The sequence below is a fragment of the Gymnogyps californianus genome, chromosome 6 (genome assembly GCF_018139145.2).
Source record: "Gymnogyps californianus isolate 813 chromosome 6, ASM1813914v2, whole genome shotgun sequence".
In the NCBI taxonomy this organism is placed as follows: domain Eukaryota; kingdom Metazoa; phylum Chordata; class Aves; order Accipitriformes; family Cathartidae; genus Gymnogyps; species Gymnogyps californianus.
This window is the reverse complement of record NC_059476.1, coordinates 4410639-4433379: the sequence shown is the minus strand read 5'-3', so window position 1 is coordinate 4433379 and position 22741 is coordinate 4410639. Positions and strand designations below refer to the sequence as shown.

General features: G+C 39.6%; 1 protein-coding gene across 1 annotated transcript; it reads left to right on the top strand.

Moving 5' to 3' along the window:
- The first annotated feature begins 733 nt into the window (after positions 1–733).
- Positions 734–19927, top strand: ABRAXAS2 (abraxas 2, BRISC complex subunit). The gene is made up of 9 exons (XM_050898740.1): positions 734–808; positions 2022–2112; positions 5152–5188; positions 7777–7843; positions 10447–10637; positions 11174–11293; positions 11962–12046; positions 14136–14250; positions 19138–19927. The coding sequence occupies exons 1-9, from the start codon at positions 737–739 to the stop codon at positions 19602–19604; spliced, it is 1245 nt and encodes a 414-aa protein (XP_050754697.1). The 5' UTR covers positions 734–736; the 3' UTR covers positions 19605–19927.
- Positions 19928–22741: the final 2814 nt, after the last annotated feature.

Below are 22741 nucleotides of genomic sequence, written 5' to 3'. Positions count from 1 at the left end.
ACACGTGCGGCGCTGCTGCTGGATGATCCGTGCGGGGAAATACCCGTGCTGGAGGGAAACCAGCGGGCACCTGCGGGGCTGGGCGCATCGCAGGATGCCGTCAACAGGACGCCGTTCGCAAAATCAGAGCCGAAACCTTTTTTCCTTTTGCGAAGCAAGAGGAGGACGGAAGAACCCTGGGGGCTCAGTAAGCGTAAAACATCCCGTAACGGAGTGCCCAGACTGAAAAATCCAACAAACGGGAGTGACAAACGCTGCTCCGTCAGCTCCTGTACGGCTCCACGTGTGCGTCCTCTGCAACTTCTTGCCCAGCCCTTCAAAACCTGCACGGAACACCCAGCCGCCTCACGTCACTTCACTGGTTTTGCGAAGGACTCGTCCCTTGGAGATGCTCGCTCCCCTCAGCCCGCTTTCCCGCCAGCGCTCGCAGGCCCAGGGGCACGGCAGGCCGCAGGCTCGGGTGAAGGGCGCCCAGCCGCCAGCCCACCCCATCCGGCCTGGCAGGAGGCCGCAGCCCCCGGCCCAAACCACCCAGCCCGCTCCCTGCCGCATGGAGCTGGGTCTCGGCCCGCTGACCGGCGCCTGTACCCCTCCCAGGGGGGAGCAACCCGGCCCGGCCCCGGTGTGGGACGGGGACTACACTTCCCAGGAGCCCCCGCGCCGCTGCCGGAAGTAGGCGGGCCGCGAGCGCGCGCGGTGGCCTGTGGGCTCGGCGGCGGCGGCGGTGGTCTCCATCATGGCGGCTTCCATCTCGGGCTACACGTTCAGTTCCGTCTGCTACTACAGCGCCAACAGCAGCGCCGACCACGTAGGTGCCCGGGGCCGCCGCCTCCCGGCGCGGCGAGGCGAGGCAGGGCGGGGCGTCTCTCGGGCTGAGGGGCTCGCCTCCCTCCCCGAGCAGCGGCCGGGCTGGGCCGCCGTAGCGGTGTTGCCGGCCCGCGCCGCCGCCGGTCGGGCCCCGGCCGGGGGTAACGGCCGGCGGTAGCGGCCCCGCTTGGCTTCTGCCGGCGACACAGAGGTGCCCCTCGCCGGCAGAGGTGGCTGCGGGGGCCGCTGGGCCGCGGGGTGCCGCCCGGTCCCGGGGTGGGGGGGGGGACGGGACTCGCAGACCCGCTGGGTCCCGCTGTTGGCGGGGGCGTCGGCCGCCCTGCGCGTCTGGGGCATCGCTGGGCTGGACGTGGGGCGCCGGGGGCTGCACCCCGCCGGTGCGGGGCTCTCCCATGACACGCAGGAAATCGGTTGGAGGCAGAAAACGCGTGTGTAAAAGCTGCGTGAGTGTGCGTGCACGTTGCAGTAACGCTGGCTTTCCAGCACCGGTCACTAACCCCGGTTACAGTGCAGAACGGAGGTGTTTCTAAATCCCTCTGTTTTGTTGACAAACTTCTAGTTTGAGCTTGCGCCCTTATCTCTACACCGGGAAACGATGCACCGCCGTTTCAGTGCTGATGCCAAAAGCACCTGATTCCCGCTTATTCTCCTTCCTCATTTTGGGTGGGGACGGAGAATAAAAGATGACTTTAAGTTACCTTCTGAGTTTTATGATCCCCGGTATTGTTCAAGGTCTAGCCTAATCTCCATATGTAAATTTGAGAAAGCCTCTGCAGATGTAAACTCCGCTTCCCATTAGCTTTGAAGGAACAGAGCAGCAGCGGTGCGGTGCACCATGCTTAGGCCGCCTCCTCATCCACCGTGTGCCTGCGTAGCTGGGAGTGGAGGCAGAGCGCTCCTTTACGTAATCTGTGTTTGCCTTGTGTAAGTTGTGTGTTACCTGCAGAAGCTTTCAGTAGAATATTGTTTTTGGACAGCCTGTTCCTGTAGTGTTGTGAAAGGATGTTGGTAAATCAGAAAATCAGTCTCAGTAAACCTAAGGACAGGTTATACCTACTGCAGCTCAGATATGTATTTCAGACTAAATCTTTGTTTTAATTCTTCCATTTAATGCTAAGAAAGTTACAATAAATGACTGTATATAGTGTTTTTTTTCTATTTTTAGTCTTTTCTTTTTCCCTTTAAAATTGTAGGAAGGATTTCTGCTAGGAGAGGTGAGACAAGAAGAGACATTTAGCATTAGTGATTCACAGATCAGCAACACTGAATTTCTACAAGTGATTGGTAAGTAATGGAACTTTGAGAAATTCTGAAAGAAGCACTGTTCAGTTTTTCAATTTTCAGTACAATTCAGTAAGAATTACTTCACTTGTGAGACCAGCACAAGATATTCCAGTCTTTCAGAATCTCGTTTGCTACAGTATTTGTGCTTTTGTGGTTGAGATGTGAGGAAAGGAAACAATTCTTTGCTAGATAATGGGGTTTTTATGTATCTCTTTTGTGGAGAAAAGATCATTCATTGAAGACATTTATCTGCATTTCACGATGGAGAAATTATTTATTTGGCTTTTGGTCCTGCAGGGAGTTTCCTGCTTGATATGGCTGCCTAAATACGAGCATGTGCTCAAAATAAAATAAATGCATTGCTTGATTTACTAATACTGAAAGGGGGCAAATTTCCAGTAGAGGGTTTGGATGGGCAGCTGGTAGCTGATGACATCATAAGCTGTCACAGCGAGATTTGCCAAGGAATATTTGTCAAACAATTTATTTTATTGATAAGCACAAGGAGTGTGCAGCTGATCAGCTGTTGTTGTGAAAAGCGAAAGAAGATCTAAGATCTTGCTGTTAAGTGTTGTTGGTTGAAGTAGATATTTTTATACGAGTGAGAAGCTGTTGCATGTTTTCAGCTCTATGGTTTATAGAAAATAGGAAACCCCTGAAAGAAAACGCCTTTTTTGTTTACGTATATGTAACCCGATGTTAAAATACATCTAAGCCTTTTTTAAAAACCCGATAACACATTCCAGATAACATAGCAGGGTCTGCATAAAGCTTAGCTATACACAAGCATCTTGTGATTGACTCTCAAATGTTATTCTGATGCAGAACTAATGATCTGTGAAAGTGTGTACTATATTATGTTACATCTCAAGATACTTGCCACCTTAAAGTAGTGAGGGTTGTATATAGAAGAATCTAGAAGGTTTACGTAGTTTTCTGTTCTGGTTATTCCTAACGAAATGTGGGTGATAAATTGTGTGAAGTGTCAATTAATTACAGTTAATTAATTGTGCTAAATTACAAAAAATAAAGGCATAGATTTTTTTGTGTGTGTATATAATCACCATCAAAGTATTGTATAAAGGAAGGCAGCTGATAGCTATGTCTGTTCAGACAAAACTAGACATGACTATTCAGTGGTAACTGATCTTAGTTATTGTTGGCAGTGTAACACAGTAATGTCACCAGCTGCAGCCTCAGTGTGGTTTCATAAACCAAGTGTTTGTGGTTTTAAAAATTACTCCCTTTTTAGATAACTCTTTTGTCACGTTCTTGGTTACAGTTATTTTCTGAAAAGAGAAATTACCCGCCCCTGGAGATCTTCTGGATAATTTTTTTGTTTACCAGATTTTTACTTCAATATTTATTGATTGACATTAACTCTTGAACTCCCAGTTTAACTCATGAACTGAGGTTGACAGTTTCGTGGCAGTGTTGTCACAGATGAGTTTTAACGTTCTTACATGTCTGCTATCTCAAAGCTTAGTGGTGGTGTTTGAGTATATATGTGTATATATAGTATATGTACTGTATATATGTAAAAAATAAGTCAATGTGTAAAACTTAAATTTAGAATGATGGCTGCTTCATGTGTTCTGAGCAGTAGGCTTGTTGCTTCCTGTTTCTCAAAAGGCAAGGTCTGTGTAGCAACATAATAACCTCAGAATCAAGTATGTATTCTCAGTGGTTGGAGTCAATGTATTTGCTGAAGGGAGTTGGTCTAAGCTGGAATAATTACATTTACTGGCTTTGTTTAGCAGATAATTTCCATAGATTCCTGTATGCCGGTGTGAAAATATGGGGTTGATACACTTTTAAAGAATTCCAAATAAAGGAAGTCAGTAACTCTAACAGCAGCATCGTGAGGAGTTCTTGCCGGTGAAAATGTACGGTTTCTCAGGCAGTATGCCTGCCGTGGATGTTCAGGGCCTTGTTTTGATAGCGGCTAAATATGCTGAGATGCTAATGTGTGTAGCCTGTTGTTCTTGGGAATTGTGCTCTGATTCTGACTCTGCTGAGATAGCAGTCATGAGCAGCCTGTGACTTTCAGAACGGCGGGTGGTGAGTCACCCTCCAGGAAGGAAGAGTCTAAACAAAGTTGTTGCTAAATGCTCCAGTGGGGCTCTAATATAGGAGCTTGAAATATAGTTGCTACATAAGTGCTATTCAGTCTGAGCAAATACAGCTGCAGACAAAAGTTATGTGATCAAGGTATAATAATATGAATAAATGATAAGCTGTATTTGGTAAAAAGTCAGAGTGGAGGAGAACTTTAAAGAAGTACTAAACACCACAAAAAAGTAAGTCGTGCTTGGTGTTAGAGAGATAATGTGGATTGGATTTTTGCTCTTTTCTTGCTCTTCTCTGAGATTACTGACATGTTACAACCTTTGCTACTTAAATAAGCATCTTAGCATTTACTACAACCTCTTCAATGAAAAAAAAATACTGCTGTGACTTTTTAATACTTCATATAACAGAATTATAAGTTGCAGCTAACCGTTTTGGAGTGGTGTTTAACCCCTTTTCTCATCATAGATTCTATTTGCCTTGCCTCTTTGAATACTCCAATGTATAACATTTCAGTGATTCCCTTCCCCATCCCTTTTTTTCCATTCATTGCTGCTGTAATAAATGGTGTATATGAATCCAAGTAAACTGTTGTGGAAAGGTATATCAAAAAGAAAAAAAAAATCATAAATGCCTTTGTGAGGAGGTTACAACTATAAAATAGTATCAGAAGTGTGTATTTGAGGCTCAGATATATCTGTGTGTATCTGAGCAAGTGTATGTCTTGTTTATTGTTAAAATATTTTCCTCTGTAAAATGGCAGATTAGAAAGAGAAGCTAGTTTTCCGGATATGGTGCTGTGTCATCAAGTGTTGTTGAGACATCAAAGGCAGTGTGTGGTCTGACACAAACGTTTATTTGCTCAGTAGCTGCGATGTGGAAAGTTCATGCAAGATATGCCACTGTAATTTCTCTTTACCTTGAGCAGCTGGACATATGTCTCTCTTTTTTGTTTGTTTGTTGTTGCAGAAATCCATAACCATGAGCCTTGTTCAAAACTCTTTAGGTAAGCATTTTCTGTTCTCTTCCTATGTTGGCTGCAGAATATGAAAATAGGTAGCTCACTGAAATATATTAGCATTTCAAATGTACCTACTAATGTTTGCATTGTTTGCTCATCTGATGATATTACAGAAATACATGTAAATGGCATAAACCATGACAATGAAAGTATGAGTTTACAGTTTTAGTAGCACTTACCTTAGCTTAGAAGGGGTGCTGAGGTAGCTAGTACAGGCTTATTTCTCTTATCGTGTTGAATTTCCACCTCGTGTAGTTAGTGGAGGTAGGATAGCAGTCAGATCAAATCATATCACTCTGATAATTAGGATGAATGTCAAAACCAATTTGAATTATTGTAGTCTGTACACAAGCTCTGCTTGGGCCTGGAGGGTCACAGAATACTTTGTCTGCCCTAACCTTAGTAACTTGCTGGGTTAACAAGTTGTTTTCTAGTTTGTTGTACTGACTTGCACCAACTAATTCTTCTGAAACTCAGCTGACTATTTATTTTTGCCTTCTGATCTCCTGTACTCCAGAATTTAAATTAAATATAGATCTAATATATTCTATATAGCAGCTTCCATCTACTTATGTGTAGCTTTTCTCTATAGTCTTCACTTGTTATACAGTGATGGCTTTTAAATTGCTGTCTAGAAATTCTTTTTAGAAGGAATTCCCAATTAATCTCCTCTTGTCTTTATTTAGAGATTTCCGGCCAATTAAGAAGACACGGTACCTCAGATACTATGATTGACATTGGTTACATTAGAGAGAAAAGCTGCAGTCTATCATTTGCTATCTGATAATTACAGAGAGGGTGCTCTTAACCCAGTGATTTAAATGCTAGAGACTCTACACATCAAGATAATATCCCAGTGTCTAGTAGACTCTTTCTGATTCCTAGTGATGCTTTGTGCAGCGCATATCAAAACTGATCACGTTTACTGCTTCTCCCCAGTCAAGAAATTGGTTGTTAGTGACTGAGCTGATGGAGGAAGGGGAAGAAGTCTGTATTTCACTGCCTGCTTTCTGCACAAGAAAACTGATGAATTTATTTATTTCAGAGCACGGGGGAAACTCTTACAGCTCATATAGCTTTTATCAGTACCAGAGCGTGCTGTTGGTTTCTCTGTTCTGCTAGTTGTAGCAGATGCTGATTTGGGGGCGTTCTGCCTTATCCTTTTGACTTAAGTGTAGCCAGTCTGAGGAGGCCTATCACTTATCCACTCAGTATTCTTGTAAGCTGGCACTGCTGATGTTGAGTATAACAGGCTTGGTTCCAGTGCTTTTACCAGCACGTGGGAACTGAATAATAAGCAAGGATTTTAAAAGGACTGATTTCTCTGTCTGTGCAGTTTTCAAATGATGGTGTTTCATTACATACGAGTTGCACATCCCGTAAGAAAATTATTCCTATAAAGCATAGAAAGAGAAAGAATTGGATATCCGCTACTTACAAGAATGTATAAATATTGTGCACGTGAATTGAAAAGATTAGGCAAATATTATGTAGTAGCTCAAATTAGTAATTAGCTGTAGTCTTAATATTCGCAATAACTTGCATCTTGGAACAAATTTTATTTCCACCCTTATTTACCAGCCAAGTACTGAGCTCAGGATTTTCTGTTGTGTTTTTTTTACCCCCCCACACAAGAGTTGAGATCATAAACCTCTGAAACAGAGTGTTTTCCTGCACTGCTTTAGGTGTTAGTGATATCAGCTCTTGAAAGTGACTAAGGACTTGGCAGGTAAGTCAAGGAGGAATCTATTTTCAAATGTTTTTCCTTTTATCATGAAGTGTGATCTACTTGAATTTATAAACCTGTCTGTGTAGATAGATTTATAAATTCTTAAATCTGTTGTGTCCTCAAAATAACAACATGTCAGGGTTTGGGCCTCAGTTCTGTAAGCAGAGTCCATATGGAAAGACCATGATACTTTGGATTCTTGCTAACCTCATTATAACTGTTTTGGCTTCAAGGGTCCAATCATGTGAGTCTAATTGCAGGACTGGAGCTCAAGAAATTGATTTGTAGTTGCATGTAAAATGGCCCTGCTTTCCTTTCTTTGGCAGGTAGGCCTCTTATTATCAAAGCAGGGTTTTACAGAATGCTGGTCAAAATAAAATTACACAGTCCATTTATGTACATACCCCTTGTTGTAGGGGCTGCCAGTGAAATACTAGGCATCAAACTAATGTGTGCAATGAAAGCATTTTAAAACTAATAATTACAGGCATCTTGTATTTCATTACTAGTGGTTCAAAAGTGGTTAGAGTTTTCGCACCAGTTAGTCTTATGCATCTAATTTAAATGCTCTGCACCTTCCTCTGTAAGTAACTGCCTCTGTCTATTAGCTGTGCGGTCAAACCTAGGCTTCTAACTGTGCTTTATATGGCACCTGAGTTGGATATCCCAAGTAGGTGGTGTGAATATTGACCTATGTTGATAAAGGTAAAACTATAGAAGTTGCTTTGTAATGTATAGAATGCCATCTATTTGAAGAACACTCAAAGTATAAATGATTTACTTTATGTATAATGTGTGTGTGTAAACTGTGTACCTACCTTTCTCTCTTCCTTTTTGGTTCAAGCTTTTATGACTATGCAGGCAAGGTTAATGAGGAGAGTTTGGACAGAATTCTTAAAGACCGAAGAAAAGTAAGTTTTCAATCTTTTCCTCCTGTTCTAGTCATTAGAGCCTATAATTAGAAAGCAGTTTTGAAAAACAAACAAAAAAAAAGTTAACTACAAGAAATATTTTCGTTCACAAATCTGATGGTTTGTTTTGACCCAAGGCTTATCCTGTACAGAAGTTGGTGGATTTGTGGTACTTAGGTTAAATTAGGGGAAATGTCTAAATTCCCTGAAGAAATGCAAAGGATTTAAGTTTAGGTCTCCAAAAGTGAAGGGCTAGTATTAGCCCACTCAAATTTCTGAGCTAAACATGTGGCCTAATGATTGTGTACTCTGCTGCTGAAACCAGCAAAAATGTAGCTGATCTGAAAATCTGTTCTAAAGAGTTCATTTAGAAGAGTTGTAATCATATAGCCTTTAATTGCAATTTTTGCACTGTCAGTTTTAAACTGGAAAAACTATTCTATCAGTTGTGTCAGATGTTGTCATAGCTTTACATCACACATATGTTGTTAGTAGCACAACTAGTATTAAGAAGATTAAATTTTAGTAGTTATTTGGAGAAGTCAAACCTTTTTTCAATGTTTCATCTCTTTCCATACTTGTAGTGCACTGTCTTTCTAATTATCGAATAATTGATTCGGAAGTTTTCATGAACTGATATATCAAAGAGCAGAGCTGAAGGTGTGGTTCCTTATGTAGTGAAGTGAATCCACCAGTCAGCTTGCTCTGGCAAAAAGACGGATGACTGACTTCCACGGTTCAATTTGTGGCAACTGTGGACCTTGTTAGACCTAGCAGGGAAGCATCGCTAGTACATGAATTTGGCTCACGAGGTCTGGTTAGTGCCAGCGCTAGTATGAGGTAGGGGTGGTTAAAACAAGACCTTTTTTCTTGTTCGACTTATTTTTACAAAGCAGCAGCAAACCAATGTCGTTCCAGCTGCTTGTAGCACTGCTGGTTGCATTTCATTAGTAGCAGAGCTAACTGTCAAGGCATGGCCTATTGGGCTTTTGGGATTTCTGTCCTCTGCAGGTGACTCAAGTGTAACTTTAACTACTCTGAGTAAGAATGCCTACTGTGTGAATTGATCATCATTACGCAAAGCGTGTGATGACAGTTGCTCGATTGCTAATTGAATTTGCAGTCTTTACTTTCTGTTCACCTTACCCACCTGAACTGTGGACTTTTGCTTACAGACAAGGCTTACACAGAGGAGGGATCTTTAGGGAAGCGAGTCCTAAATCTGTGCAACTTCTGCAACACTGATGGTTGTAATGTTTTTTTCTTGTCTGTTTCTTCCAGCAAATGCTCTCAGAGTAAACTCCTTTGTGCATACTAACGTATTTATGCTGGGTACATGGGTGCTTTGTTTGTATATTTGTACATACAGACATGTACACCTTTATGCTGATGATGGAGTGAGTTTCCAGTCTCAGATCCTGAATTCTGTAACCCTGTAACTCTACTCTAGAACACTACAGAGCATATTAAGTTCCCCTTCAGGAGACAAGGCAAAAAACAGAATTAAAAAACATTTGTCTCCCACTAGTTTTCAGTTGAACTTTATTTTGTTAGGACCTACCTTGCAGGGAGACTCTGGCAAAATGCGTTATCTGTGGTGAGAAAGCAGGCAAAACTGGAGAAATTAAAACTTGCAAATGTCATGTGACTAAAGCACTACAGATGTAATGACATTAATTGTTATAATGTCAAAAAAGAAAGAGATACGGCTGTCTGGGAACCAAGACAGTCTATTCTCTCTTGTTAGCAAACTAAGCACATTTTATTACATTCAGACTACGTAATTGTACAGGTTTACTATAAAAAGTTAATGCTTCCAATTCTTTTATTTAACACAGGAGTCATCTTGTTTAATATGTAGAATCTGCTCTATTCCACTGAGTATATACATGCAGCCTTAATGCACCAGTACATGATAGTGCCTATTCCTGGGACTCTTCCTAAACCAAATTGTTAGTGATGTGTCCTTTTTCATTAATCCCTTGAATTAAATGTTAGTTTACATGAAGTAAAGGAGTTTAATGCATGTTGTATTCAAAATAGTCATTGAATTAGAATGGGTCTTATCTGATGTGCATACGAATCTTTCACAATTCAATACACAATGAGGTAATTTTATTGTTGTACACAGCAGATTAGTCCCATATGTCTCATGAACAGACAGGAGTTTGCAAATATGTTTGTGAAGCACTGGAAGTGTCTTACAAATCAATACAAGTGAATAGGCAGTTGAACTATTTAGGCTAAAGAAAACCCACATCTGCTGTGTTTGAAAACAGCTCAAGTCTAATAATTTGAAGAAGCTCCAAGGTTTGTTGCTGAAATTAAACAATTGAAGTATATTGGAAGTGGGATCTTCACTGAGGACACGCAGGTGTTTGTAGCACAATAAGGTTGAGCAATTAATAGTCGTGTTGTAACAGGATGTCACTTGTTTCGGGTTATTTAATAGGTGCAAGCCTCTAGTAATTCAGTCTGATTTTGTTGTAATGAAGCTATTGGCTAATTCACGTGATACCACAGTTTTAGCAACCTTCTTATCAGAAGCTAAATCTGTATCTCTCAGTTAATACTTTGTTTTTTCTGATGTACTTTGATTACAGAACGTTATTGGATGGTACAGATTTAGGAGAAACACTCAGCAGCAAATGTCATATAGAGAGCACATCATTCATAAACAGCTGACACACATTCTTGGAGTGCCTGATCTTGTCTTCCTTCTCTTCAGCTTCATTTCCACTGCAAATAACTCAACACATGCTTTAGAATATGTGCTTTTTAGACCAAACCGAAGGTAAGCAATCTCTGTGTATGAACCAATCCTCATTTTTTGTTCTGCTTCTTATTGCTGTTCTTTATACTCTATTTTGAAGTTTGTACAATTACACATAAAGAAGGCTTTATGTTTGTCAAATGACATCTTGGTGTACAATTGTTAGTGATGACAGCTTGTTTTTTTTTTTTCTGTGCAAGTAATTTGTAAATTGAATTTTTGGGGTGAGCAGAATATTTTCAGAGAAATCAGATGGCAGTACCATGTTTCTTATAATAGACCTGCACGTAGCTTCACCCTTCTTGTATCTGTGATAGTTTGAATGCACAATTAAAAGGTTCTAAGAGGTATGGAGGTAGGTCCATCTCAAGGGAGTTTTTGATCATGCGTTTATTTTGAACACAACTTCTAATATTTAGCAGCTTTTATAATAAACCTAATGCAGAAGCTTTAAAATTAGATGAGTTGTGATCATCAGAGAGGTGGGATAATATCAAGGCTGTTGTAAATAGTCTTTTGAATATGAATTAAGAAGTCTTTCTAAACTTTCTTTACAGGTATAATCAAAGGGTGTCACTTACTATTCCTAATCTAGGCAACACTAGTCAACAGGAATACAAAGTTTCCTCAGTGCCAAATACTTCTCAGAATTATGCCAAAGTTATTAAGGAACACGGGTAAGGATTTTTCCTTTGCAAATGAAGTACAGTCATCGAGCTCTACATCCTGTAACTTTCAAAGAATACTACAAATATGCATTTCAAGCAGGAAGAAACTAGTTCTGGAGGAGAATGGTCAGTTCCTAGCGTACTTTTTTCCTGCTTAGAATTGAATCTTTGAGAGGAACAAAGGGGACTTGCTGCACTAATCAGAAAAGCAGAGTTGGTATGGCCGGTCGGTGCTGTGGGCCTTCTGGCTGGAAGTTTCTTACTTGATTTCCACCACCCCCCCAAGGAATTCTGTGTGCAAGCTTGATTTAAAACTTTAACTCTGAATTGGAAGTGTTGAAGTCTTGTTGTTTTTATTAAGTAATTTTAATTAGATGCTGTAAATGCAAAGTAGCTCTTCTGACTGTTAACAATGAAATTATACAAGCTTAAAGATTTCTTGCACAAGTTTAATCTCATTCAAATGGGACTTTATTGTTCCAGAAGGAATTTTGGTATTGAATATGTTGCTGTCCAAATTTTGATTCTTGAGAGTATGGTACGTTTTTAGCAATATAAAATAAAATACATTTTAGAAATATAGTGATAGACTGCTTAACAGCAATTCAAAGACAGCATGAGCTAGAAACTTGTGTTGTCTTTTCTAACTAATGATTTCTGCTTTTTTTTTGTTTTAGTACTGATTTTTTTGACAAAGATGGAGTGATGAAGGACATCAGGGCTATATATCAGGTTTATAATGCACTTCAGGAAAAAGTACAGGTAACTTCCTTTACTTAATATTGGTCAATATGTATGTAGCATCTTTTGTTTGTCCTTTGGTTAAACCAGGACTGGAGGAGATGGAGATTTTTAGAGCTCATAAACAATTTATCATGAACTGTAGGAAAATAAGTCTGACTTTAATAATGAAACGTGTCAGTTTCTATTTAATGTGTGCATTTGCAGTAGATGCTGTAAAAGAGGTTGATATGAATATCATCAATTCTTTCTGTTTTGCAAGTAAGAATGATTTAATGCTTAGAGATTTCTGGGAGACGTTAGCTATTTTTAAGAGTATGCGTTGAAGAAAAGCCTTGCTGAAGGCTGTAGGGATTTGCACAGGTTTAAAGGCTTGCCTGTGTGAGTTTAAAAATGATTCCTGGCTCTTGGTATGTAGCATGCAGCAAAGACCTCCATCTGTTAGTTAAAACTTGTGAATGTTTTGTGTAGAGCATGAGTGAATCCTGCTCCAAATGTGGCAAAGCATCTGAAAGTGCCTTGAGTGTCAAATCTACTAAATGTAAGCTTGTCAATTCACAGCTTGGCCTATGTGAAGAGCAGCGTAGCTGTGCTGCCTCAGGAGCACGCACATCTGCTAATTGTGCTGTAGTCACAGCTTATTTCCAGGCTTTGCCCTTATATCTGCCCTGGAGGGATTTGTGTCTCTGCTCCAGCTTAGCTTTGCCAGTTGGCACATACAGCAGAGAACAAGGCAGTAATTGCTCCAACCATCCCCTGACCCTGCTTGCACAGAACTACTATCTCTTGGTGGAAGTTGCTACTTTCTAACATGCCTTGTAAGGTGGGTAACTCGCAAGGAGAAGGCAGACAGCTTTCATGCTGGCTTCAGGAGACATGAAAATTTATTTTCAGAGGTCTGTCCCATTAGCTAATGGTATTATTCTGTAACGCTGTTTTTGCCAAGAGCGCATATATCCTTTTGTGCTCTTGCTGTTGTTTGGATTAGCGTCTGGAAAAATGGAAAATGTAACATCATCAGGGAGTTGTCTTCCTACCTGTTAAAAGTATGACTTTGCTGTATTTCACCATGTAAATCATGCTGCTGTACACTGTTTACAGAGCTTAAAAGTAACTTAGGTGTTAGCTAACTTGAGGAACTTTTATCTTTAAAGTGACTGTTTCACAGAGAATGTTGCAGGACTGGAAATAAGTTTTCTGGTAAAGCAGCCGAGACACATGTATTTGCATTATTCACCAATTAGTTGGGAGGGGAGGGTTTAAACTTTATAAACTTCTAAAAATTAGATATAGAACTGAAAGCACAGTTAATGTTTTTCAACTCTGTAGGTAAGATCACTAATAGTAACCTTTTGGAGAAGAAACAGTAAATGGCTGTTGACTTACTGTTTAAGACTCATCAGTGCTTTTGGAGTTGTGTAGTCTTCAAAACTGATCATGTTTAATGATAATGACCAACGCTTAATTTCTGAAGAAGTAAACAATATCCAGTATAACATGTTTAGATTAAAAAAGAAATCAATATTATCCAGAACTGGCTTTAAACTTAGATCCTTTGATGAAAATTTCACATTCATTTCCTAACCAGTATAGGGAAATCTTGTTGAAAAATCCATGGGTCTTGTTTGTTTAATAGAGGTATCGGTGAGGAGATCAGCTTGGGACAGTTGTCTCTTGAGTCAACTGTTTCATACCCCAATTCGAATTTGGTCTAGTACAAAAAGTATGCACCTTTATGCTACATTTTAAAATCATGCTACTATAGTATCATTATTATGCTAACAACAGTGTATTTAAAAAAAAAAAAAAAAAAAGTAATTTCTTCCACCACGTAGGAAGAACTAACTTTGGATCTTATTACAAATCTTCCTGTAATGATGAATTATTTGGAAATGCTTTTTCTATCGTGCAGCAGTTGGGAATTGGCAACAGCCACTAAAGAAAACGATCTTCAGAAAGAAAACGATATTATGCTCTGATACAGTTAATTCCTGCTTTTAGTTTTGTGCTTTTAATGGCTTCTTGTCTGGTAGTAGCTTTATTAATCTTGTCATGAAAGTCTTTCATGTATTTTTGCAAAATCTTAGCATATGTTATGTTTTTCTCCTAGGCAGTATGTATAGATGTAGAAAAAAGTGAACGTGTTGTTGAATCTTTTCAAGCTGATGTAAACAAGTTAAAAAGGCAAATTGCACAAAAGAAGAATGAAAAAGAACAAGAAATAAGTAAGTTGCCTTTTAATTTTTTTGTTTCAGAAGTAGATGCTGTAAGGACAGAACGTTTTGTGGAATTATTTTGAGTTGTATTCCTGACAGCTCATAGCAAAAGAAAAAAAATCACATTGGGAAGAGTATATGATGGATTTACATTGAATGATACCTGAACTGTGAAAGTATGTGTACTGCAGATATTTCTGTAGGAGTCATCTAACGTTAGCAAACTTAAAACATAGGAGAGAGACAAAGCTGTAGAGAAAGAATGAGAAAGTCAGTTCTGGAAATAACACAGGAAAAGATCAGTTGTAGGAAAGGAAAAGTGGAGCAAAGCCAGGAATGGAAAAAGCAAATCTAAACACTGGAGAGATTCCTTTTGAAGTATTACATAGAAACGGGGTACTGTGTTTACAGGCCAGTAGCTATCAATGGTTTTTTGAAATCTTTATTCCCTTTCCCACTCCCCAACCCAATCCCCAAATACAAGCCCAGCACCAGTTAAGTTAGAGTTCAGTTATATTACTGGACACCAGACAAACTGGGTGAAAGAAAGTGGGTGCTTAAGTGATGAACATTGATGTAGATCATCGGAAGTGTTGTCTAGATGGTTTTTGACCTTGTAGCTTTTAGTGGATGTATCGGGTTTTTCACCACTGATTTAGAGGAGACCATCTACATTTTTATCCTCTTCCACTTCATAGTTACTGAATCCTAACTTAGTCAGCATTTTTTGCATTATTTGCTGACTTAGTGTTGAGCATGATTAGCATTGAAATACCACTTTTCAATGTTGAACTAAATCTTCCCAAAAGTCCATTTTGAAGTCATTCCTATCTTCAGGAGTACCTGCTAGAAAGTGGAAGAAGCTATTTAAATGCAGAATACTGTTGGAATTTGCCTACCTATTTCAAGTACCATATCATCACTGATACGAGTTTCAATCTGTATTAGTTTTAATTCCATGAAGCTACTGAAATATTGTCCTTCTTGCAGTGTGTTGGGGGGATTCATTTTGGGGGGAAGCCGAATCAGGTAATTCTTTGATTTATTCAAGGCAATACAAGCATGACAGTCTTTCTAGTGAAGCTCTGAATGCAGAAATTATACTTCTGCTGTGTTTTGAAGACCTATATTAGTGTCGAGTTGATTGGGTTTAAGTTTCCATGGTGCAAATAAGTCCCATTAAAAATCCATGTTTTTATTAGGGTTGGTTCTGCATTCTGTATTAATAGTACAAGTTTTCATAGGATGTATTTAGGACTGGTAGGGAAAGCCAGTAATAGGTGTATGTTCATCTTTTTTCGCTGCTCCATAATTTTGTGAATCAGTGAGGCCTACTGTGTGAGCATACTTGGCTGGTTGCCACACAGTCCCTCCTTCCTAAAAATTGGATGTGGCTTCAGGAGACTTTTACTTAGCAGTAGATAAGCTTTGTGAAGAGCCTGGACTTTTCCAAGGAGACGCTGCTGATCTAATTTAATTTGTGAGTGTAAGGGAAGACTGAAGGTAGAGAGTAGGAGCAGAGAATAGGCGAATGGGAAGTAATATTTAAAAAAAAAAATTCATAAGCAAATTATGTATTTTGGCAAACACTGCCTCTTTTTTCCCATGTTTTGAAATGATAAGCAAATAATCAAGTTCTGTAATTTTAGCTACAAGATGTTTTTTATTATTTGTGTATCTTACTATCTAAAGCTGTATCTGAGACTAAAAGATGGCTTAGATGGGTTAACAGCTTAAACTGTGCAATAGGCCCCTCTGCTGCTACAACTGGATATTCTTATTTTCTCCAGGCAGCAATGTAATGTTATCACATGAGCCTTTGAGAGCAAAGTTTGATCTGTCAGCCCAGGTTCTTCCTTCTCTGAACCTGAAAGATAAGGTAGAGAGCCAGCATCAGCCACAGACCATTTGAAAGATGGAAGTGGCATGAGTCACTGCTGTTTCCTGCTTGGCTGTAGATGAAACAGCCAGGGAACTGCTACTACGCGAGCTAGCGAGAAATAGGGATGGGTATTTAGTGTGACTGGAGCTGATCCCAGCCCATATGGCAAAAGATGGGGGAGGAGGGGGAAGAGCAGTCGGCGCTAGCCTCTAGATACTACCAGTGGGATGCAAATGCTGGACGGAAAATTTATGCCAGAGCAGATAATCATGTGAGAGGGCTGAAACAAGAAAACATGCAGCTTGTATCTCTGCAATATTTTTAGATGTGAGTAGCTAAATACTGAAGCTGGCCTTCTGTTCTCTCACTTTCTCAATATCGGGAGAGTTTCCTTGTCTCTAGTGAGTTAAGTGTTCCAGTTAATCATCCTCTGAGCTGGAGGAAAAGGGAGCATTTGATTCAAATTCCTGCGGTAGCATTATGTGAAAGCTTGTTATTCTTACAAATTTTTGGTTAACAGGTTATGACTTTAACACTCTAGCATAAAAGTCAGTTGAGACGAGACTTGCCAGATCACTGAAATGATTTTGTACATGTAGTAGCATGTTCTAGGGTGTAGTGAGTGCTTTGCACTTCCCAGATGCCAGGAAATTTCCCACCACAGTTCTCGTGTTGTGGACCAAAAATGGAGTTCTGTTATGTAGCCACTTGAGGGAATATGCTGGTTTTATTACTGAAGAGATATCTCATTGACTTGATTAAAGAAACTCTTCACCTTTGATTTTTTGCTTTTTCCAGAAGTATGGTGGTACAGTAAGTAGAGCTGATACCATTTTGTCTATCACCTGGCTGCAAGGCAGCTTTACATATACCGGTGTCAATTCTGACAGATGTTTGGAGCTTAATAACCAGTTAGAAACGAGTCGAAAACTTAAGTGTCTCCCAGTGCTTAACAAACCTTCCTGCAAGGAAGTTTTTCCTCGTGTCTAATGTATGCTACTGTAATTTAAACTGCTTTCTGCTTACCTTTCCACAGCAGCCTCTTACGTACATTTGAAGACCGAAACTGTTTCCTCAGTCTTCTCTAATTATCCCAGTTATTGCAGTCTTTTCTCTTAGGTCATGATATCTAGACCTCTAATGAATCCTTTTCTTTTGTAGAGTTTCTCCAGTTTTTCCCTATTTCTTAAACTGTGGTGTTCAAAATTAGATATAGTATTCCAGTTGTAGTCTTAACCATTACAGCACATACTGAAATAATACTTAACCTGTTTCTCAACAACTGAGCACTCTTGATGCATGTTGGTATTTATGGTTTACATAAACCAACGGTAAACCTGTATTTGTGCAGAAGGATGTAACTGTTCCCCATTTTGCAGTTTGTGCAGTTCATTATTCCTGTGCATGTCTTCCTTAAATTATTTTCCAAGTCATCTCATTTAAGATCACTTTCAAATTCCTGTTCTGATACTCCGTTATACTTGCAGCTATGATACTTACTAGCATAGTATTATCTGTAATTTTAATAAGCATGCGCTGATTAAATTCCATCATTTAGGTTGTTAATGCGAGTATAGTTCCGGTGCAGAGCTGTGGGATATTCATCTTGATGAGTCTTTCCAATGTGACTGTTAACCATTGCAATTGTTCTTTAACCAGTTCTTCAGCTTTTTTTTTTTTTAATCCTCATAGTGCTTATGTTACTGTCTATTCATTGTGAAACACGGAGACGCTGTGAAATGCTTAAAAGCGAGACATATCTGTGGCTTTTGGTCTTGGTTTGATTGTTAAAACCACATGGATTGGAAAGAGACCCTGTCCTTAGTGGACAAATTTATTTATAGCAACTGTCGAACTGTACAATTACTTAACTAGAAGTCAAAACACGGAAGTGGTGGTTTTACCCATTGTGTATGGCTTTTCATAGGGAACAGATTTCAATGATTGTGTCCGACTCTTCCAGCTACAGTGAACAACAGACCTTACCAGTGTTACACTAGTGCGAGAGCCCTGATTGTGGATCGCTGTGCTAGGGATATAGGCACACAGGTTCAAAAGGTGATTCTTGCTCAGCTATCTAGTTAGCAATCTAAATATGAGATATCATGTGAGTACAGACGTTTTGGCTCGCAGAAGGTGAGCATGATACACGGTGGTCTCAGCAGCCCGCACGCTGGGCTAATCACAGACATTGGGAGGGAAAGTTTTTAAAATAATAATTTGAGGGAAGAAGACAAGGTAACTTCTTTGCTGGTGTTCGTGAGGTTGTCCCCTAGCTCAAGGGGCACTGTAAGAGAAAGTACAGAAGTGTGATTTTAAGATGTAATATCAACAGTAGAAGCTGATTATGGTCTGATCAAAAGTGAGTCAAGCTTTCAGTACTGAATAAGACATAGGTGGAGAGGAGCAGGCACGATGAGCCCTAGCATAGCTACTTTTTGATGTGAGAAAGAACAGAGGAATGCAAAAAGAAGATGAGGTGGAAAGAGCAACAGGTTATGGAAACTTCCTGTAGCTGTGTTTTTAGGGGACTTAAACTGGAGGAAATGAACAGTACAGGATGACTGTACACATAAAAATGTAGCACACTTGCACTTAGTTTATTTGTTTTCTGACACGTTGTTTTTTAAATGGGATCACTAGGATAATCAAGCTGTGCTAATACTGATGAGTTTCATGGATGCACTGCTAAATTTAGGGTAGATATTCTTTGTCAAGCTCAAAGAGTAGGACGTAGCAATAAGCAAGATTTGACATGATGGTTAGGGATAGTGCCTCACGTAGTCATCAATACAAAAATCAGAATTGCCAAAGATGAGTAGTGGAGACTGAGAGGCGAAGATCCAGTGTTGGAGTTTGAAAGCGATGCCAGGGATGAACATTTAATAATAACAACCAGAAAGAAAGAAGAGAGAACAGCTAAGGGCTGGGTGGGCGTGGTATGTTACAGCTAGGTTATGTAAAGCATATGGCAAAGTAAGCATTAAGTACACCAGTGTTCTTTGCTTTTGTAGGAATGCAGCAAGCAATTTTAAGCAGGCAAATGCCAACAGATAACTTGGAACCTATGTTTGTTCCACGAATGTCGTACACTGGATTTGCTGTGGAAGGCTGCACACTTGAAGATTCAGATGTCTCTGATCCTCCCCCTCCGTATTCCGATTTCAATGCAACCAATCAAGAAAGTACTGTTGGTCACGGTCTCCTAGAAAGCAATGTTTTTATGCCTCGACCTCAAGCAGTAGGTTCTTCCAGTTATGTTTCCACAAATGCAGGATTGAAGTATTCTGGTAATGGAGCATCCATGCCATCTTCCCAAAGAGCGGTTGGTGACAATGTTGACGAATCAGAAGACAGTGATTATGAAAATTTGCTTGAACCTACGGAGTCATCTGACAGTGAATACTCACAGACAAGGGATTCACGACCTTCAGCACATCCTGATGGTGATTCCAGGAACACTCAAACTTCTCAGATTTGATGGGGGGAGGGGGAAATCCACATGACACTGTTTTTTCATAATTGTTACAGAGAGATTTTGGGGATTTAACCTGGAGGAAATGAACTACACAGGATTACTGTGCACAGAAAATGTAGAAGACTTGCACTAGATGGTTTATTCACCTTGTGATACATTTTGCAAGTTTTATAATGGAATCATTAGGATAATCAAGTTGTACTAATACTGATGAGGTTCATGGATGTACTGGTAAATTTAGGCAAAATGAAATTTATAGAGATCTTGTAGCTTTTGTTGCCGTATTTTCTTTAAGACAATAAATTGGGGTGTAGTAACTAAGCACAGTTAGTCTACAAATAATGTTCTCAAATCAAAACTTACCTCTTGCACTATCATGCCTTGAATTTTAATTTTTGAAAGGGAATAAATATATCAGCCGCCTTCAGAATAGCTTTCTATGGTAAGCCAAATTGGCCTTTGCAAGCAAAGAAATTTTGATAATTCTGAGAAGCCTGATTGGAACAGATGAGGTCTACCTTCTTCTATCGGCATGCTCTTTTAACAGAGAAGGGGTTTGTTTCAACTTTTTTTACTAGCAGAATGTGTGTATCACTTAAACTGATGGTTGCCTTTTTTTCTGTAAAGGGGGGGGGGTGGGTGGGATGACTGGTAAATCATCCAAATGAATGTCATAAATATAATTGTTCTGGTTTCGCTGGGTTTACAATGACTTTATGCCACACTAGCCTCATTTATTGTCTCATTTGTTATTTTAGCATAAATATGAAGTGCACATACAGGAGTAAATGACTGACAGAAGTAGTAAATTCCATCATGATTGGACTTCGGAGTCTGCAAATTACAAACATCAGAGACTGCTTCTTGCATTTTATTTGCATCTGAATATTGGATTTACGCTTCTAGATGAGTTATTTTATGTAATAAATAGGGGATAGGGTAGGAGAAGATTGTTTGGAGAGTCCCCTGGGTTTATTACCTCTTTTCCTCTGGGTGAAATGTGTAAATGATTATTTTAATTTGAATTACAGCTCTTGTCAGAAAATTGCCGTTTGGGATAAATGAAGTGTGGTATATTTAGAGAATTTCATGTTTGGATGCACTTATTTTTATTTAAATACCGCTTGTATGCTAACGTTGCCCAAAATATGTGAAATTGTGCCACTAAGAAGTTTGTATTATTGGACTTTATCCCTGATCTGTACATGAGAAAATACACATTTTAAGATGAGGTTATCTTAAGCATTTATCACTTTGAGGTGTGAATAACCACTTCTTTGGTTTACACCCAAAAGAACAAAGCAGTCGCTTAAAAGTTTCAATAGATCGGATTTACAAAAGACTAAAATTTCAGTATGTATTGTATGTGTAGGCAAAAGTCTGTTCATTAGCCTCTCCTTACCTGTACTAAATTGAGCAAAATGACTTTGGAAAAAATGAGATGTTAATATTGCCACTCTTCTAGCGAGTGTTTCCACCTTTAAACATCTAGTGGTCTGTTTTAACTCTTTTACATTACTCTCATTAGCCTTAACTTGAGGCATTTTGTCTCCGAGTGTTGCAATCCATTTAACAGAGAACTGGCTCTGGTGTTATCGCTGGCTATCTGCAAGCGCCTGTGGTTCAGGTGGTATCGATGTGTCTGTGTCGAACTCAGAATTGACAAGATGGCAACTACCGTTTTTATTTTTATTCCGCACAGAAACCTGCAAAATGTACATCTCTGACAAAGCAGTTAAATGTGACAATAAAATCTTATTTAATCCTGTAACTTATATTTTAATATTTGTCAGGTTCCATGTCAGTGAAATAACTCACCGGAATGCAGAAACGCAGCTCGAAATTGATGCTTTGTTAAAGCTAGTCTGTTTGTAGGACTAAGAGGGGGATTTGACAGAAGGGGGAGAGGGTCGCACTGTCCCATGCGTGTTACATACCTGCCACACATTCTTATGATTATGTTGATACAAAGGTACTTGAGTTCTGGAATCTTTTAATAACAAAAAATGTCTTTAAGTTCTACTTCATTTTACATACAACATGTAGGTGATTGGAGGTGGAACGAGTATGTAATCATGCCCTCTAGCCAGTGCCTATCTGCAGGTACTTTCATTTACTGTAACTGCTTATTTGTAAGAACAAAGAGTGTGTTTTTATTTAATTTTTTTTAAATTCAGATAATATTCTGGTAAAAATACATGTGAACAGACTTTGCAGTTGTCATTACAGTCCTGTTAAAAATGATGGTATTGGGTCGTGATCCATCTGACGGCAATAGGGAGCAGCTTTAATCATAAAGAAAACCGGAGCTTCATACCCATGAAGTACCAGGTTGCCACGTCTGACTCATGAAGAGTTTCTTTTGGTGATTCTCAGGAGCGCAAAGCCCAGCAGCAAGACCTGGGTAGCAATGTCCGCTCACCGGCAGGTAGGCAGCATCGAAGAAAAGCTGCTAAAAACTGGCATCTGTGCCTTTTAGTTCAAAATCCTATAGTTTCTCTGGTACAATGAAATATTTTCTTCTGTTTTACTGTTGTGAGAAACTTAGAATTGCTGTTTCCTTTATTTCCAGACTTACTTTGACACACACCCCACCCCCCCCCGATTGTTTATAGCTAGAACAGGAATGTACCATATGGAAAGTCTCAATAAGTTAGAACTATCACATATGCTTACAAAAGAAAGCATCACCAAATATTTCTGAAATTAGCTAGGATTGACACTGTGGGAGTCTCCAAGTCGTCTATTTGCTTATGGAATGGCACATGTTGGCAGAAAGAAGTGTGAGCATCTTTAATTTTTGGCATATTCATAACTGCAGGTTTTGAGTTCTTGTCTGGCGTCTCCTAACCGCTCGGGGACACTTCACTGGCTCTGACCTGTACCGAGTTAAAATTTAAAGGGAAGCCGTTACTGTTTCGTGTAGCAGCAAAATCAGATAAGCAAGCGAAGACTGATTAGATTTCCTGTTAAGTGGAAGGATGCTTCAGACCATACTTAAGGTAACTAGTATCAGATCAGTACACTTCATAGTCTGTTGTTTAGCTCCTTTTATTTAGACTTAATACCTTTTGATTATAGCAGTAGGCAGCATTTAAAGAAATCGATATTCCTTCAGATCAAATTGACAGCAGCATCTT

Bases quoted from the DNA above. Each gene is read 5' to 3' on its own strand.
- ABRAXAS2 (XM_050898740.1), top strand. From the start codon at position 737: ATGGCGGCTTCCATCTCGGGCTACACGTTCAGTTCCGTCTGCTACTAC. The intron at 809-2,021 runs GTAGGTGCCCGG...TTAAAATTGTAG, and splicing joins CCAACAGCAGCGCCGACCAC to GAAGGATTTCTGCTAGGAGA. The intron at 7,844-10,446 runs GTAAGTTTTCAA...CTTTGATTACAG, and splicing joins TTCTTAAAGACCGAAGAAAA to AACGTTATTGGATGGTACAG.